This window comes from Anastrepha obliqua, chromosome 2 (assembly GCF_027943255.1).
Source record: "Anastrepha obliqua isolate idAnaObli1 chromosome 2, idAnaObli1_1.0, whole genome shotgun sequence".
NCBI classification, from domain to species: domain Eukaryota; kingdom Metazoa; phylum Arthropoda; class Insecta; order Diptera; family Tephritidae; genus Anastrepha; species Anastrepha obliqua.
In genome coordinates, this window is record NC_072893.1 from 125611155 (window position 1) to 125626328 (window position 15174).

General features: G+C 38.0%; 3 protein-coding genes across 5 annotated transcripts in view; 2 read left to right on the forward strand and 1 right to left on the reverse strand.

Moving 5' to 3' along the window:
* The first annotated feature begins 370 nt into the window (after positions 1 to 370).
* Positions 371 to 951, forward strand: LOC129238816 (protein FAM32A). The gene is made up of 2 exons (XM_054874008.1): positions 371 to 637; positions 699 to 951. Exons 1-2 carry the CDS (start codon positions 407 to 409, stop codon positions 819 to 821), a joined length of 354 nt encoding a protein of 117 aa, XP_054729983.1. The 5' UTR covers positions 371 to 406; the 3' UTR covers positions 822 to 951.
* A 57-nt stretch (positions 952 to 1008) lies between these two features.
* Positions 1009 to 2889, reverse strand: LOC129238815 (chitinase-3-like protein 2). Its single transcript, XM_054874007.1, has 4 exons — positions 2615 to 2889; positions 1750 to 2559; positions 1540 to 1687; positions 1009 to 1475 (listed from the first exon to the last, which is right to left on the reverse strand). The coding sequence occupies exons 1-4, from the start codon at positions 2766 to 2768 to the stop codon at positions 1115 to 1117; spliced, it is 1473 nt and encodes a 490-aa protein (XP_054729982.1). The 5' UTR covers positions 2769 to 2889; the 3' UTR covers positions 1009 to 1114.
* Positions 2890 to 6690: 3801 nt separating this feature from the next.
* The window catches only part of LOC129237850 (uncharacterized), a 149829-nt gene continuing 141345 nt past the window's right edge, over positions 6691 to 15174 (forward strand). The window contains exons 1-2 of one of the 3 annotated variants that reach the window (XR_008581778.1): positions 6691 to 6817; positions 11744 to 12969. Coding sequence is in view for 2 of the 3 variants with exons in the window: in XM_054872805.1 (XP_054728780.1) it covers positions 12510 to 12969 (460 nt within the window). In the remaining variant the exon portion in view is untranslated. Of the gene's footprint in view, positions 6818 to 11715; positions 12970 to 15174 lie in introns of all 3 variants that reach the window. The other 2 variants (XM_054872805.1, XM_054872806.1) reach the window with 2 other exon arrangements.

The window sequence follows — 15174 nt, forward strand, 5'->3', positions numbered from 1 at the left end:
GCATTCGATATGGCGTAAATTTATTCTTAAATCATTTTGCAAAAACAAGAACAGGCCTCTTCTATTCGCTACTTCTCTGCTCGGCTCACTTGACGAACAAATTGAATTTGAAAATAACAACAAATTTTCGAGCAAGATTCCCCGCTAACGAGTTTAGTTACCGGCCTCTTCTATTCGCCAATTCTCTACTCGCTACCTCTCTGCTCGACTAACTTGACGAAAAATTTGCATGCGAGGGGTGAGATTTGCCTCATGTTATTGCTTCAGCGAAAACGCAGCAATAAAATCCTACACAAATAGTTATTTAGTTTTACAACTCTGAACTTCATATTTTCCTCTATTGTGACTGCGCAGTGTGAAAGAAGTAGAATTCCCTTTACTATTTATTTACATTTTTTCTTTCGTGATGTCGGATGCATATGATTTTGTTGCAAAGGGCAAATTAAAACTTAAAAATGATAACCAAATCAAGAAAAAGAAGAAAAGTAGCCGTAAACATAAAGACAAGGATAAGGAACGTGAAAAGGAATCTTTACAAACCAGCATAAATGAGTCTTTAGAAGAGAAAATGACTAGCAGCGCTGCGCCAAAATTGACAAAGGCCGAGTTGGCGTTCAAGCAGCAGCAAGAAAAAATGGTAAGTATTCAATTCAAATGTAAAGTAAAATTAATAATCTAGAAACTTAATTCCATGTCAGCGAAACAAACGCATTATGGAGAAAGCCTCCACCACACATAAGGAGCGCGTGGAAAAATTTAATGAGCATCTGGATACGCTAACGGAGCACTTTGACATACCGAAAGTGTCCTGGACGAAATAGCGCGTCAGTAGTGCATTTAGCTTGGTTAATTTAGTAATACACAGTTTAGTTTTAAATCACATATATATGTATTTAAGAGTTAAAATAAAATCTTTCACATGGCATATTTTGCTATTTAAAACACCTTAAATTTCCTATTTTACGACTATTTATACCTCATCATTTCTTATAATTAAACAAGTAGGCGTTAGTGCACTCCCGACGCCGCAAGCACATGTGTGCTCTTTGGGATTTCATATCACGTTGCATAACAAGATACTTATTAACAAAAATCACATTTCAACATCGTTGCTTCAGCTTTTGCCAAACAAAATCGTTTTAACAGTTTCAACAAGTGGAAATTTGGTTTTATAGGCGCGAGGGCAATAGCCCTTCACATCATCTGTATTTAGCGAGAATATCATAGCGCCACCAAGTTGATGATTCTTCACATAGAGCGCCTTGCATGCGATGCTGGTCTCGTTTTCATAAGAAATCCATTCGTTACCGCTGCTAAGATAAGGCGAGCAAGTAGATCGGTCATATGACTGATGGACCAGTATGTTATGTGTATTGAACCAGCAAAGCTCTGAGTAGGAGGTAAAGCCCAAACTACCGCAATGACCAATGCCTTCAGCGGGTGCACCGACACCATTGTTCAGAGAACTGACCAGGCTGCAAATAATAATTAAGAATTTATTTTATTCAGTATGGTGTGATATTTTTTGCCAATGCTTACGTGAAAGAATGTCCATAGGTTGGAAGGCCCACCACCAACTTCTTGCGATCCAGACCGTTGGCTAGCCACCAATTAACTGAATAATTGATATTTAAAGTACCGAGTAACGAGCGCTCATTCGGACGTGCGTACAATGGCGCATTTAAACCTTGCAAAATTCAAATTATCCATAATTTTGTATAAAGTAATAAAATATATAGGTTTGCTCACCTGTGAAAGGCGTGCCATGCGAGTAGAAATGATAGTCGTATGTCATCAGATTCACATAGTCTACGTACTGGTTTAGCATTTGCACGTCGTAGGCGAATAGAGCAATGCCTTCAGGTGCAGCAGCTGCTACTGTTAGCAAGTAATCGCGACGTTCGCGCTTATACTCCTGCCGTATTTCGTATATCAATTGCGAAAAATGTTGACGCTCTTTATTATATGCGCTGGGGAACTCCCAGTCGAGATCAATGCCATCTAGCTTATACATAGTCAATGTCTGCTTCAGCGAATGCACAAACACTTTACGAGTCGTGTGATTCTTCACCATTGCCGGAAACCCGTCACTGCTCGCGCCGCCACCCACCGACAGCAAAAGCTTCAGAGCAGGATTAATTGTGCGCAACACCGTCACATCCTGGGCGAGTATACGTCGCATATTGTCGGTGATAACCAACTGGCCATTACTTACACTAACCATACCAACATTGATGTGTGTGCAAAGTTCAGCATTAACATTGGCCAAACGCAAATCATCGAACTCATTGTTCGGATCGGGAACTGTGTAATAGCAAACTAGACGCACTTCAGGTGCTGTGCTCATAGTGGGTGGTGCATTCTTCACCAATTGTGGAGCGCTGGGTTTCACCTTTTGCGTTGGCTGTTGTTGACCCAAACCATTCGATACGCTATCTGCATGTTGTAGTTTGACGCGTACCGTTTGATTTTTCATCAAACGGAAATCATGCGAGAGTGTACTCTGATGCACACTATTGGCGTAGAGGTTGGCACGACGGTACCAAAAATCGGGCACGGCTACAAATGGGTTATTTAGTATTTAAATCATAATAAAATATTGCAAATTACTGACCTTGGATATCTGGTGGATAATAAATAGTATCGTAAGCGGAATTCCACAGAAGAAAGACAAATATTGTGGTTAGCATATAGAGCCCCATTAGTGCGACTATGCGCCACCAGGATTGCGATTGCGAAGGCTCGTTCATCAATTCGTAATCCGCCATTGTTAAGCAACTTTTAAGCTTTAAGCGGGCGAACGCAAATAAACTTATTAAATTGCTATTGTTTGAAAATTTTATATTTACTCAGCGTTATCAGCTGGTCGACAGCCATTAGGATCGAATGACGAAGTAAACAAAAGAAATAAACAACGAAGTTGCTATGAAATTGTACACTGTGAGAAACTAACGTGAAATCAAAAAATAAATGAAATGCTTGAAAATAGCAGAAAATTTACTAAACTAATATTGGACTGCAATTTAATAAATCAAACTAAAATATTAATTCTTACAGTGTGTAAGTTTTAAGCATATATATTTTTAAATAAAATTTAAATTAACATTAACACCATTAAGTAAAAAAAGTAATCAAGTGGTTCTATACAACCCTGTCACAAATAATACAGGCCAGCGAGAACGCAACTAAAGCGCGCAATACACTAGTCAAGCGGCTTGTCGAAACAACCCAGAAAGAAAAAAAAGCAAAAGAAAGAGAAATTAAATAATCAGTGAATATGAATAGTAATATTAGAATAGGCTCACAATTTTCAAGTGGTTTAATGTTTTCGAGGAACAGACGAGTAGGATATGAGGGTAAGGGTTCACCAAAAATTAAAGAATGAGAGTGCGTGTTAAAAAAAATGCGTGTAGCGTAGTACACATAACGGAAGTGAAACTTTCAAGGCATACAAAGAAAGAGGGAGAGACCCGAGAGAGAATGAGAAAAAGAGAGAGAGAAAGAATGTATATCTAAATAAATTCACAACATTTCCAGAGAATACAAATAGACTAAATTTACAAAAAACGGAGAAGCGTCTACCGGTGTAGAGAAACGCCGGACACAAATCGTGGCAATAACGGGCACTACTCCGAGCGTTTATCACTCGCACAAACGCAGTGATTCCAGGACCGCAGCAACGGCACAAATTACCGCAAGGCAATACCAATAAATACGACGCCGGTATGGATAGCATTTTATAATACGGACAAACACTAGCCAAAAAGTAGGCACCAAAAAACAAAAACGCCCCAAACAGTAGGCCTCAAGAAAATATAACGCCAAAAAGTAGGCACCCAAAATATATTTCCTGCTAGTTTGCATCAACAAACAAGCGCCAAAAATTAGGTAGTGTTATTTCTCACTAGAAATTAGCAACCACAAGGAAAAACTCAGGAAAAATAGCCTAAAGAGCTCTCTTCTTTTCCTCTACGTTATATCTTTTTCCTCTCTCGCGGAACGAAAATGCCCACAACGTTGCATGGCCTTGAAATTTTACTCTCCATTCTCGCTCGTCCATCGACGCCTAAGAAGTTTCACTTCAAAAATATTTTTTCAATACAATTACTCTGAAAGTTAATAACGTTCAAAAGGAATTCAACTACCGAGAGTTGCTTTAAAGTATTTACGTTAAGTACACTTTAGCCAAGGTAAGCTAGCTGACATTGAGTACTGAATAACGTAAGCCAGCTCATCCTTCGTTATGATTAAAAGCATATGGTACTCTAAGCAGCTAACCTCCAGAACGAGGTTAAGAATTTAATTCAATTCGAATGTGAAGTCTGTACTGCTGTTTGGCTGCGGAACGTGGTACGTAGCAGTTTCAAAAAAAAAAAAACAAGAAGCTCCTAACTGTTATAAACCGCTGCTTATGAGCTATACTGCGCATATGGGGGCCAGATAACTGGATTTCTAATAAACGAAAACGAATAAAGGCCGAACGAATAAAGGCCGGTTGAGATTGAAATACGCGAACAAAAGTGGAAATAGATAGGCCATACATTCCGTAAACCTGCGACTGACATCAGTAGGATGTTCCTAGACTAGAACCCGAAAGCTCTCGCCGAAGCGGACGGCCAAAAGGAACATGGAGATGAAGTCTATATGACGAATTCACGATATCTGACGACTCACTCAGTCGGCAGCAGATAAAGTCAAAACTGCAAATCGACCCCAATTGAATTTATTTACAGACGGCGCGAGAGCAAATTATAATAAAGTCGCTCTCTGCACTTATCGCTTACTGGAAGTAAACTCAATTTTGTGTTTGAAGTAGTCAGCTTGGGGAGTGTATGGGAGTGTATGGGGATAATTGATATGAAATAAATTTGACAATCCGCATGAGAAGTGTGATGTGCGCTTAAACAAAATGCTATTAGAGTTACCAGCACTACATTAAAAAATTGTTGTAATATATATTAAAGCGCGGCATGCACGAGGAATATTGTTACCGACAAGTAATGTTGCGATCAATGTTACCCCTGTATGGCCATGTTTGAAACAATATTGAAGTTACGCTTGAAGTTATTAAAATTTTTTGATTTTGAGGTATGTTGGAAACAATGTTACTGTGTGTATGGGCATGAAACAAGAAACGTAAGATCAGTTTTTTTTGTGGATGCAGACGAGTAGATAAGTATTGTATAAAAATTCAAGTAAAAACAATCTTCTTCTTCCTATCTTTTGACAGCCACTCTTGGTGCGAGTTTGCCAGGCAGTCAAATGTGTGATGCTGGGAGTGCTTGGTCTTTATGCTTGAGCGGATTGGGGTCGCTATGCCATATTAGAACTTTTATGGTAACTTTAGAAAAATATTCTAATGAAGAAAAAAATTATTCAAGAAAAATATACGAAGTAATATCTTTGACTTTACAATAACAAATATTTTTAATGTATATCTTAGCTATAAGCTTTTTATTGAGAAATTTAATCATTTTTTAAGGAAGAATGTTCACTCACGTTTGAAGTCAGGTGATCTCAGTTGTGGGCATTTTTTGACAACCAGCTGAGAGTGTTTTTACTTATGGAGCTGTACAATGTACATACGGCATCAATCGTAGAGAGAATTTGATAATTTGTTTTTGGGCTCCTGCAAAAAGCTTTCAGAGCTTTTGATTCTCAAAAATGTTTAATATAAAAACAAATTGAAAAAAAGAGAAGCTTTTGAAAAACTTCTTAAAATTTATAAACAAATAGATTCAAAAGATATTGCAGTTCCTTTAGTAAATTAATATGCGAAAAGTCATCTTTATTCAAGTAAAAATCTTGAGACCATATTATCTTTCTTTTCGGTTCAATGTATTTCTCCTCCAAACATTCATCAAAAATTAATATTTTCAAGAATTTTTTGCGCTCTTTATAATTATATTTAATAATTTTTTTAAAAACTATCGAAGTATTTGTACATATAGTAAATATATAGTGATCAGATTGGAGACACTTTTTCCAATAGGATTTTTTTGACAGATCACGCGTGACTACTCGCAAACTAAATACATAATTTTTTTAAATATTCATTGACATTTCATTCGTGCAATTGTGATTCTATACAGTTTTATGCCTCCTTTTAATTGGCAGAGTAGCACACAAAAGATTGAAACTGAGTGCTGAAGGCAGATCACTAATAAAGGGAGACGTTTCGAGTCTTAATTTTAATGTAAAATCTGAATAAGATATTTTCATATTTTAGGTTGCATTCTTTACTTAGATTATGCGTTAACATTTCACCTCAAATTAAAATTTAATAGGAACAGATAAACATTTAATAAATAAAGGTAATTTCTATAAACAATATCGACGCTCTGTGAAAAGTGTTCATCGTGGGCTTAGAATAATTTTTGATGTACAGCGACGAGCCTCATTTTTGGCTTAATGGCTACGTCAATAAGCAGTTACATAAGTAATAAAGATTACCCAGTCAATTTCAATTTAAAATCCAAAATCTCTAAATTCAGCACCCTTTACAAACTTATAGTTCGCGCCAATTACAATAAAATTGTTAATAAACTAATAGAAATTATTTGTAGCAAACGTGTGCAACATTTTACCAAAATCCCTCGAACCACATTTGCTGCATTGTCGCAAGTGCAGTTGGCATCCCTATTGGAAAATTTCTCTAATTTCCTTTCGGCCGCATTTCTTTTAAATTTGCTAGCATTCGCGTTCGTCGGTTGTATGTGAAAGGTTTGGTTTGTTTTTGTGTGTACAAAGCGTGTCGGTCGTTTCAATTAAAATTGTGAATTTTTACAGCATTCCTGTGAGACGCGGCAGTGAAATTGTAATTTGTATAGTTATTTAAGTGTGAAATAAATCAAATATAAAAAAAGAATCCATGTTTTATAATTTATTTAAAGAGTACAGAAATTAAAAACAATGAGTCGTGTGTGTGTATGTGTGTGAAAACGCAAAATGTTACGTTTGAAAAAAATCCAGACGCGTCTGGCCCCCTCCCTTGCTGTGCTGCTAAACAAACGCTGTACGCTCGCCAAACAAAATGAACTGCAGCAGCACAAACTGCAACCGCACTGTTTTAGCAAAAGTATAAAAAAGCATCAACTCCTACAAGCACCTACTCAGCAATAACAAGTATGCATCAAGAGGCTTCGCGTCGCTGCCCAACCACTTTGCATTATGCCAGCCACTCCAATGCGTGTAGAAAACAAGTGGTACGTGCGTGATACCATCGCCTACCTCACCACCCATCGTCGCTTTGTGGGTGTGTGTATGCACACCTGCCCCGCCCTGTTCAACGACTCGATCCTTTTCTCTATCTCAATCCTTTATTACATTTTTATTTCTTATTGGATTCCCCTACACTTTTTCTCTCTCCCTCATTTTCGACTTTGTGCCATCCACTTCCGCAGAGTTGTCGCCACTGTGGTTGTTGCTGGTAATGTTGTCATTGTGCTCTATATACATATATGTATGTATACATATATCTTTCTTATCACTCTTCCAATTTGCATTCGAATATAAACGCGCTGTACGAGAAAATCCAATTTCCATAGCTGTTTTACTTGCTTCCTGCATTCATCACTTTCATCCTTTCCGTCTACCACCTCTCAACAACAAACCGTGCAGTGAACCGGAGGACAGTCGGGAAAAAATCGATAATAACACTGCTGTGTGACGTTGCTGCTGCTGCGGCGCTTGATTTGTTGTCATTTGCCGAGCCACTTCAGCCAGCAGCTCTATTGGCAGCTGTGGTCGTTGTTGTTTCATACACAGTATTTGTTTGTATTTTGACGAGCGATTTCCTTCCTTATGTCTGTTGGTGGTTGGTTGGCCGGTTTGGACATTTCGTTGGTTTGGCGCGCTTGAAGAGGAGCGCAATCGCGGGAAATATGTGGATAGGGTTTTTGTTAATTTTAAAGTGGAATATGTAGACCTCTAATATTTTTTGTTTTTTCTGTTCCTGTTTTGTAATTTGCAGAAAAGGTGTACAATTATTCGGATCTGATTTGTTAATAAAATATAATATTAAAATCCGTTATAATGCGGGGAATTGAGACCAATCCTCTGAAACGTGAAGAGATTGGTTGGTTTTGTACTCACCCAATACAAGTTCTGGGGAAAAGAGGGAGATCTTCTAGAGCAAGGTATAAAACACATGCTATTTCATCGCTTGGACATAATGGGAATTTGGGTTAAGTTAAAGTAAACAAGGTTGATAAAACAAAAGATAATAGCAAGCAAAACTGTTTGTAAACATGAAAATATAAATAAAACTACAATCACATCAGTTCAACAGCTGTCAAATTCATTGAGAGCCATGTAGCGGTACCGCAATATGGTCAACTTTCTTTATTCTCTCAGCCGTGTGAATGAAGCAGTTGCAATAGCCAGAGAAATGCGGGAAAAGCAACAAAAAGGCCTGATCCCCATATAAAGAATTCATTGGGCGCCCCACAAAGAGAAGCGGTTACAAATAGTTCATAAATCTCTCAAAGAACAACTTAACAGTATGTAGATTGCAGGATGAGAAGCATGAAAACGCGGCATATGGTATGGTATTTGCATTCAAAAGATTAACGTTGAACGCAAGGCGCATTTATTAAAGGTGGTGACACTGGACCAACAACACTGTTCTGTACGTTTGATTGTCAAAGCAAAGTATTGAGAAACTAGAAAACAAATAATGAATTCGCCTTGTTTCATTCTGAGCGGACAGCCACAAGGACACGGCGAAAGAAAAAAAACAACTTAACTGATTTACCAACACCATCTTTAATGGATTCGCCTTGGTTGAACTTTTAGTCAAGTTATAAAAAAAAATAAAAATGTCAGCTACATTTTTTATCCAATAAATATTTGTTAAATTACTAAATTTTTAAGTCTTAGGCTTTGAAATATGTGGCAGAAAAATACTGTTTCAATTTTTTTTTTCGCTGGATGTTTGTATTTATTAAAAATAGCAAGGCTTATGCTAGTACTAAAAACTGTTGTGAAGTGCAGCGCGTGGGTATTGAAAAAAATTATCCGGAAGCTGAAGTTAGTTCGCAAATTGTGTTGGGTGTATTGAAAGTTTTTTAAGTTCGTGCCGTCTATTAAGGGGGGAAGCTGGTCTAGAGCGCAAAAAATGGGCATATTTTATGAATTTATTTTGACTCAACAAAGGAATCAATCGAAAATCTGTGAAATAGGTTTAATAATATAGCTTTCATGGTACAAACACAAAATTTTTCGTCTGAATTAATTTCAAAATGGCCGCTGTCCAGCAGTTCTCCTAAGGCGCCTTTTTTCTAGTGGGTCCATTGCCGAAGACGTAAACTCCTTAATTTTTGTCCTGGATCAAAAAATAAAATTTTTTTAGTTTCTATATAACAACAGAAAGAGACGTACGTAGGATTTTTTCGATATTTTGTTTTTTCGCGAAATGGTGCACGTTTGAACAAAAAGTTACAATTTTCACTATAAAGAACGACATAAAATTGTTGATTAAAAAAAAAAACTATGTAATATAAATAAAAAATCCTACGTACGTCTCCGGAGAAAGGTATTTCGAATGTATTGTCAAAATTTCGTAAGAATCGGTAAAGATTTGTTCAGATTATGTCTTCGGCCAGTTTAAAAAAAGTGATTTCGAGAAAAACGCGTTTAAAGTTGTAAGTAGCGTTCGGGGCATACCTGCGAGGCACTGCCGTCGAATGAAAAATTTGGGCATTTAGACATTTTTGCTGGCATCCCTCATTTGGTATATTATTTCTAAGACCCTAAAGCACCTTTTAAGACAAAAAAATTTTTCGATTTTTTCAAAATTCTAGACCAGCTTCCCCCCTTAATCAGCAGTCAGCCTCCAGCAGAAATAATGGGCTTGGGTCACCGAAAGAAAATTGAACAAATGCATTACCATTTTGCAGTTGAGTTTTAGCATTTCGGGCAGAAAATTAGTTCAAATGTGGAGTATTTTTAAATTTGACGTATTTGTTCAGACTATCTTTTAAATTTTGCAAATTTTTTCAAGTGTTATATTTAGACTTTCCTTTTCTTTTCATTCCTTCCTTTTATCATTAGAATATCAGAATATTTAGGACAAGAAATTGTACAAAAACAGAAAGGATATTTTTTGGAATTACTTGTTGGCCAATTTTTCAAAGAAAGTTCTTAACTGTGGGCTTCTATAAATTTGTATGCCTCCTTTTCATTGGATATTTTTGCAATTACCTGTTGACCAATTTTTCAAACAATTTTTCCTAATTGTGGGCATCTATACAATTTTATGCCTCCTTTCATTGGTAGAGCAGCACACAAAAGATTGACACTGAGTGCTGAAGGTAGATGACTAGAGGGAGACGTTTCGAGTTTTAATTTTAATGTAAAATCTAAATCAGATATTTTCATATTTTAGGTTGCATTCCAAAGCCTTCTCTACTTAGTTTATGCGCTAAGATTTCACTTCAAACTCAAATTCAAATTAAATATAAAAAACAGATAAAGATTTTATTTTAGTTTTACTTTATTAAATTATTATTTTACACAGAGACTTCGCTTTATTCATATTTTTCCGAATCAAATTCGACAGCAAAATAGTTTTCTTCCTCATTTCGCTGACAATCAGCATCTGCAACTCTCAGTCAGAAGATTAAAAATGCATGCACGTCCAGCAATTAGTAGTACAACAAAACCAAAAACCAAAAATTAACGACGCCCCGAATTAATGCACTATGCTTTCAAATCGACGCTGTAATTATACGAATAATTTATAAAACTTGTTTGTTTGCTCATTCGTTTAAGCTGTCTTTCTCTCTTGCCCACTATATCTAATACTCGTATATCTCGCTCTCAATGTGACAATGTGAGATATATTTTGCTTTTGGTTTCGAGTCGCTGCAATTTTCCACCACCCCAAAATTGGAAAAACATATGCTGGTCGTGCCACAACAAACTGCGTGGACGAACACACACATACACACACACGAATGTTTAAATGCTTCAATGCACAAACGAATCGACATGCTGCAACAACAACGCATTACATTCCTGTATTTTGTTTATGTTTGTGAGGTTTGTGCAAACACCCAACTCTAGTGGGGCAGAGTGTGCGCAGTGTGCGACACTTGCACTTGTCAGTATTGCGAGCGTCGGTGGTGGTGGCGACTACAGTCTGACGAGTTTATGTTCCAATCGGCTTTGGTCCGTGTTGCACCAAGTTGTCGCTGATTGAAGTTGGACGGTGTTGCATTTTCCAACTGGTCGGCATTCACAGTACGCACGCGAAACTGAGTAGATGCTAAATCGCGGTGGCAGAGCGTATAAACTGCTAATTTTCCGAAAAAAAAATACATAGAGAGAGTGAAAAGTGTAAGGAGGAAATGCAGTGATAGCAACAGGAATAGCAGTTAGTAATAGTTAAAGGCAGTCATTGCCATATTTAGCTGACAGGTTGTTTGTCATTTTACTGCGGTTGCCAAAGGAGGGGTGTGGGCGTGTTGTGTGAACGTGATATGGAGGGGAAATGAATAGAAGAAAACTTTTGTAGATAACAAAAAAATTATAAATGATAAAAATAGTGTTTGTTAATAAATAAAATAGAGATAAAAAATTTGTTTTAAAAGTAAAAAAATTAAAAACTTTCAAAATAAATGAAAGATGGATCGCAAAAGTGCAATTTTAACCAAAAATTAAAAAAAAAAATGCGCTGTCCAAACGATTTTCATCATAAATTTCCCTTGCCAGTTCAAAAAAAAACCTCAATTAATTGCAGTTGTGACTCGATAGCAAATTTAGAGCGAATATATTAAATAAAACGGAGTATGAAATACAATAAAATGAAATGACAAGCGAATAAGCACGCCGCGCTGCATGCAAAAAGTGTAAACTGAGTGCAACGCAGTGCAAAAAAATCTATTAAAAGTTTATCGAACTAATTGAATACAATCAACGTATCGCCGTGGCTGCCAAAAGAAGCCAACAAGCAACGAAAGCGCCAGCAGCTAAAGCAAATAAGAACAAATCCAATTAGAAAAAATATTTGTTCAGCAAAAACAAAAGACAGTCAACCCACAGGGCGCCATTCAAAACAAACGCGGGTCAACACCAACGCAGCGTGCTCAACAAAAAAAAAAATATTTCGTACATACCACCCATTTCTAGCAGCAGCAGCAGCAGCACTGAATGAGCAACTAGCCGAGCCAGCAGCGATAATTCGTCAGTATCTTTAGAGCGTTCAGTGCGCGTTCGGGCCAAGTGTGAAACGCGTCGCTGCGCTGTTTTGCGAGTTATTGTTTGTGTGTGTGTGTATGCGCGTTTATCAAATAAAAAAAAAAAGACAAATTTCATACATTTTTCCAAATCTTACTAATACAGCTTTCGATTATCATAACGTATAACAAAAAAAAAGCAATAATAATAAAAGTACCAGCAAGGTGTGAACGCACATTTATTTTCTGTGTGCAACCGCCGCCCTGCCAAGCGAACGACCTCCTTTTAGTTTTGCCTTTGTGTGTGCGCGCGCGCATTGTAAAGTCATTATGGCCGCCACACCGTTGACCCTGATGGATGGCAGCATCGCATCAGCTACAGTTACGGCAGATGCCACCGTCGTCGCCGCAGTGGCTTTGGATAGTGACAGCAGTAGTGTTGCAACATCACCTTCATCAACCGCCGCCAGAGCAGCGCAAGCTTCTTCAGCCGTGCGGCCAACAATGTTATTCGGCTCTACTGAATATTTAGACACATCCGCTAATGTGCTGGTCTCACCAAATGGCAGCGGCAGTGGTAATTCCGCCGCCACATCGCCCTCATTTCTGCCGGAGATGCCGCAATGGAAGAAAGACTTAATACAGCGCCGCAAATCGAATGTTGCACGTACGATCGGTGCAGCAACAGCAGTAGTGGTGTCACCGACATCTGCGGTATCCGCTGCAACAATGCAACAGCAACGTGTGATGACGGGTGGTCAACAGCCATCGCCAACAACAACAGCTGCAGGTGAGTACGCAAATGATTTGAGTAAAATATGGGAAAAACACAAAAAAACAAAAAAAAAAAAAACAACACGAAAAGAAACAAAAGTATATGAGTAAGTCAGCCACAATTGTTGCTGATGTTGCAAATTCAATTAGCACGTTTTTGTTGCAAATTTAACGTTGCTTGGCATCTTCATTATTGTTTTTCCTTTTTTGTATTGAGGTTTTGCTGTCAAGCCGCAAAAATATTTGCTGTGATTGCTGGCTAAATTTTTTTACTTGCTTCTCATTGTTTTCTCGCACTGGAACTTTTTTCTCCAAACTGGTAAAAGAATTGTGGCTAAAGGTGAGGTTTCAACCTTTAAAAAAATTTTCCCAAAGAGATGTAAAATTACAGTATTAAGCTGAGTAAGCTACTCAAGAAAAATCTATGTTCTCACTGCCTATGTTTGTACGCCCGGTTAAGTAACTCGACTCTCAGAATTCATTCTTATTTAAATACCCACATTCCCATGCAGTTGTTATTGCATCGAAACTACTCAACTCTGTTTCAAAACGGAGCTAATTCAACATTTTTTACCCAAAGGAAATGCCATCTCAACAGTGGTAGTTGTATTAAAAATCTAAACCCTTTTTCATAATATACTTCGAAGCACAGTCGCAACTATAAAAAAAGAGACGTCTATAAGCAAGTTTTGTATTCTAGAGCTTTTGTACAGATAAATTAGTTTTTCCTTCATTTTTGTATAGTAGACATCCCCATTACCAAGTGAACAAAAAAAAACCATGAACACTCACGTGATCCTCTTAACATAAAAATACAGACAGGGGACGGCCAAACAGAAAAGATTCCACCCTCACTTGCCTACCCATTACCGGATCGTATGGGCGTTGAGCAAAACTGTATGGAAAATCAGAAGCTTCCTGGAAAAGAGCTCATTGGTATTCCGTGTGCCACTTGCGAACTGACACTTAACAAAAATTGTATACCAACTGCTGAAATATGCGAACCAAGCGTAACTTGCGGTACTTCAAGGCAGACGTGGCCGAAATTGAACTGAAAATTCAAGCGAGCTGTGTACTCTCTGAAAAGAGATGACATATCTAAATTCATCCGAGTCTTCACTGGACACTGATTAATAGGCAAACATGCAGAAAAACTGGGTTTGCCTTTCCGAAGATGCTATAGAAGCGGTGTTGGAAAAATCGATCTTTCATCTGCTCTGGCTGTGCCCCGTATTGTCCAGAAGCAGACCTTTCAGCACCCCATTTTTAGCCACTCTAAATCGACTTAACCGGCCGCCGTAGCCGAATGGGTTGTTGCGTGATTTGGGTAGGTTCGAATCTCCGTGAAACACCAAAATGAAGAAATAGTTTTTTTCTAATAGCGGTCGTCCCTCGCCAGGCAATGACAAACCTCCGAGTGCATTTCTGCCATGAAAAAGCTTCTCATAAAAAAATATCTGCAGTTCAGAGTCGGCTGTTCTACCATTTGTGGAACAACATCGATACGCACACCACAGATAAGAGAAGAAGCTCGGCCTAAAGGACTGATGCAGCTAATCAGGTGCATTGGATGGTTCAAATTTGGCATCTTTAGTGCAAGAATGACTCTTTACTTTGGAGTTACCAGCTCTAACTAACCTAACCTAACTCCTTTACAGGAGACACGCTAGATATTTCTGAAATTTAGCAGAGCTCTTACAAAGCTCCTACAATCAGATTGAGTGAGATATTGAGATGAGTAGAGGGCATAATAAGTTAGCTGCAACAATCTCCTCGATTCGGGTCCGGAAACGTTTGCATGCCCGAATCAAATGCTCCTTATTCATATTGGCCACAGCGGTATTAATTGCAGCCTTCAGAGAAGAAATGGTGTTATGAGGATGCTCATTGGTGTAACGTTCAACTACGCTTTATAAATAGTGATCCAGGGGATTACAGTTCGAGGAGTTAGGCGGTCCTAAGTTCGGTATTGGCGCTTCGGGGTGTGCAAGTTTGTTTAGAAGGCATTTTGCGCGGTTAACTCGCTGTTCACGATGCAACATTGAGTAAACTGTCGTAGGATTTATACCGCAGATCTTCATGGACAACTCAACGGACAAGACCCTCACAAACATTAAACTTCCTCGCAAGAGCCCTCATTGATTGTTAAGGGTCCTCGTCAATGATCGCTTGCACTTGTTGAATAAATTCTACAGATCGTGTTTTTTTGTTTGTTTTTTGC

Bases quoted from the DNA above. Each gene is read 5' to 3' on its own strand.
- LOC129238815 (XM_054874007.1), bottom strand. From the start codon at position 2,768: ATGGCGGATTACGAATTGATGAACGAGCCTTCGCAATCGCAATCCTGG. The intron at 2,560-2,614 runs GTCAGTAATTTG...ACCCATTTGTAG, and splicing joins TTATCCACCAGATATCCAAG to CCGTGCCCGATTTTTGGTAC. The intron at 1,476-1,539 runs GTAAGCATTGGC...TATTATTTGCAG, and splicing joins ACCTATGGACATTCTTTCAC to CCTGGTCAGTTCTCTGAACA.
- LOC129238816 (XM_054874008.1), top strand. From the start codon at position 407: ATGTCGGATGCATATGATTTTGTTGCAAAGGGCAAATTAAAACTTAAA. The intron at 638-698 runs GTAAGTATTCAA...ATTCCATGTCAG, and splicing joins AGCAGCAGCAAGAAAAAATG to CGAAACAAACGCATTATGGA.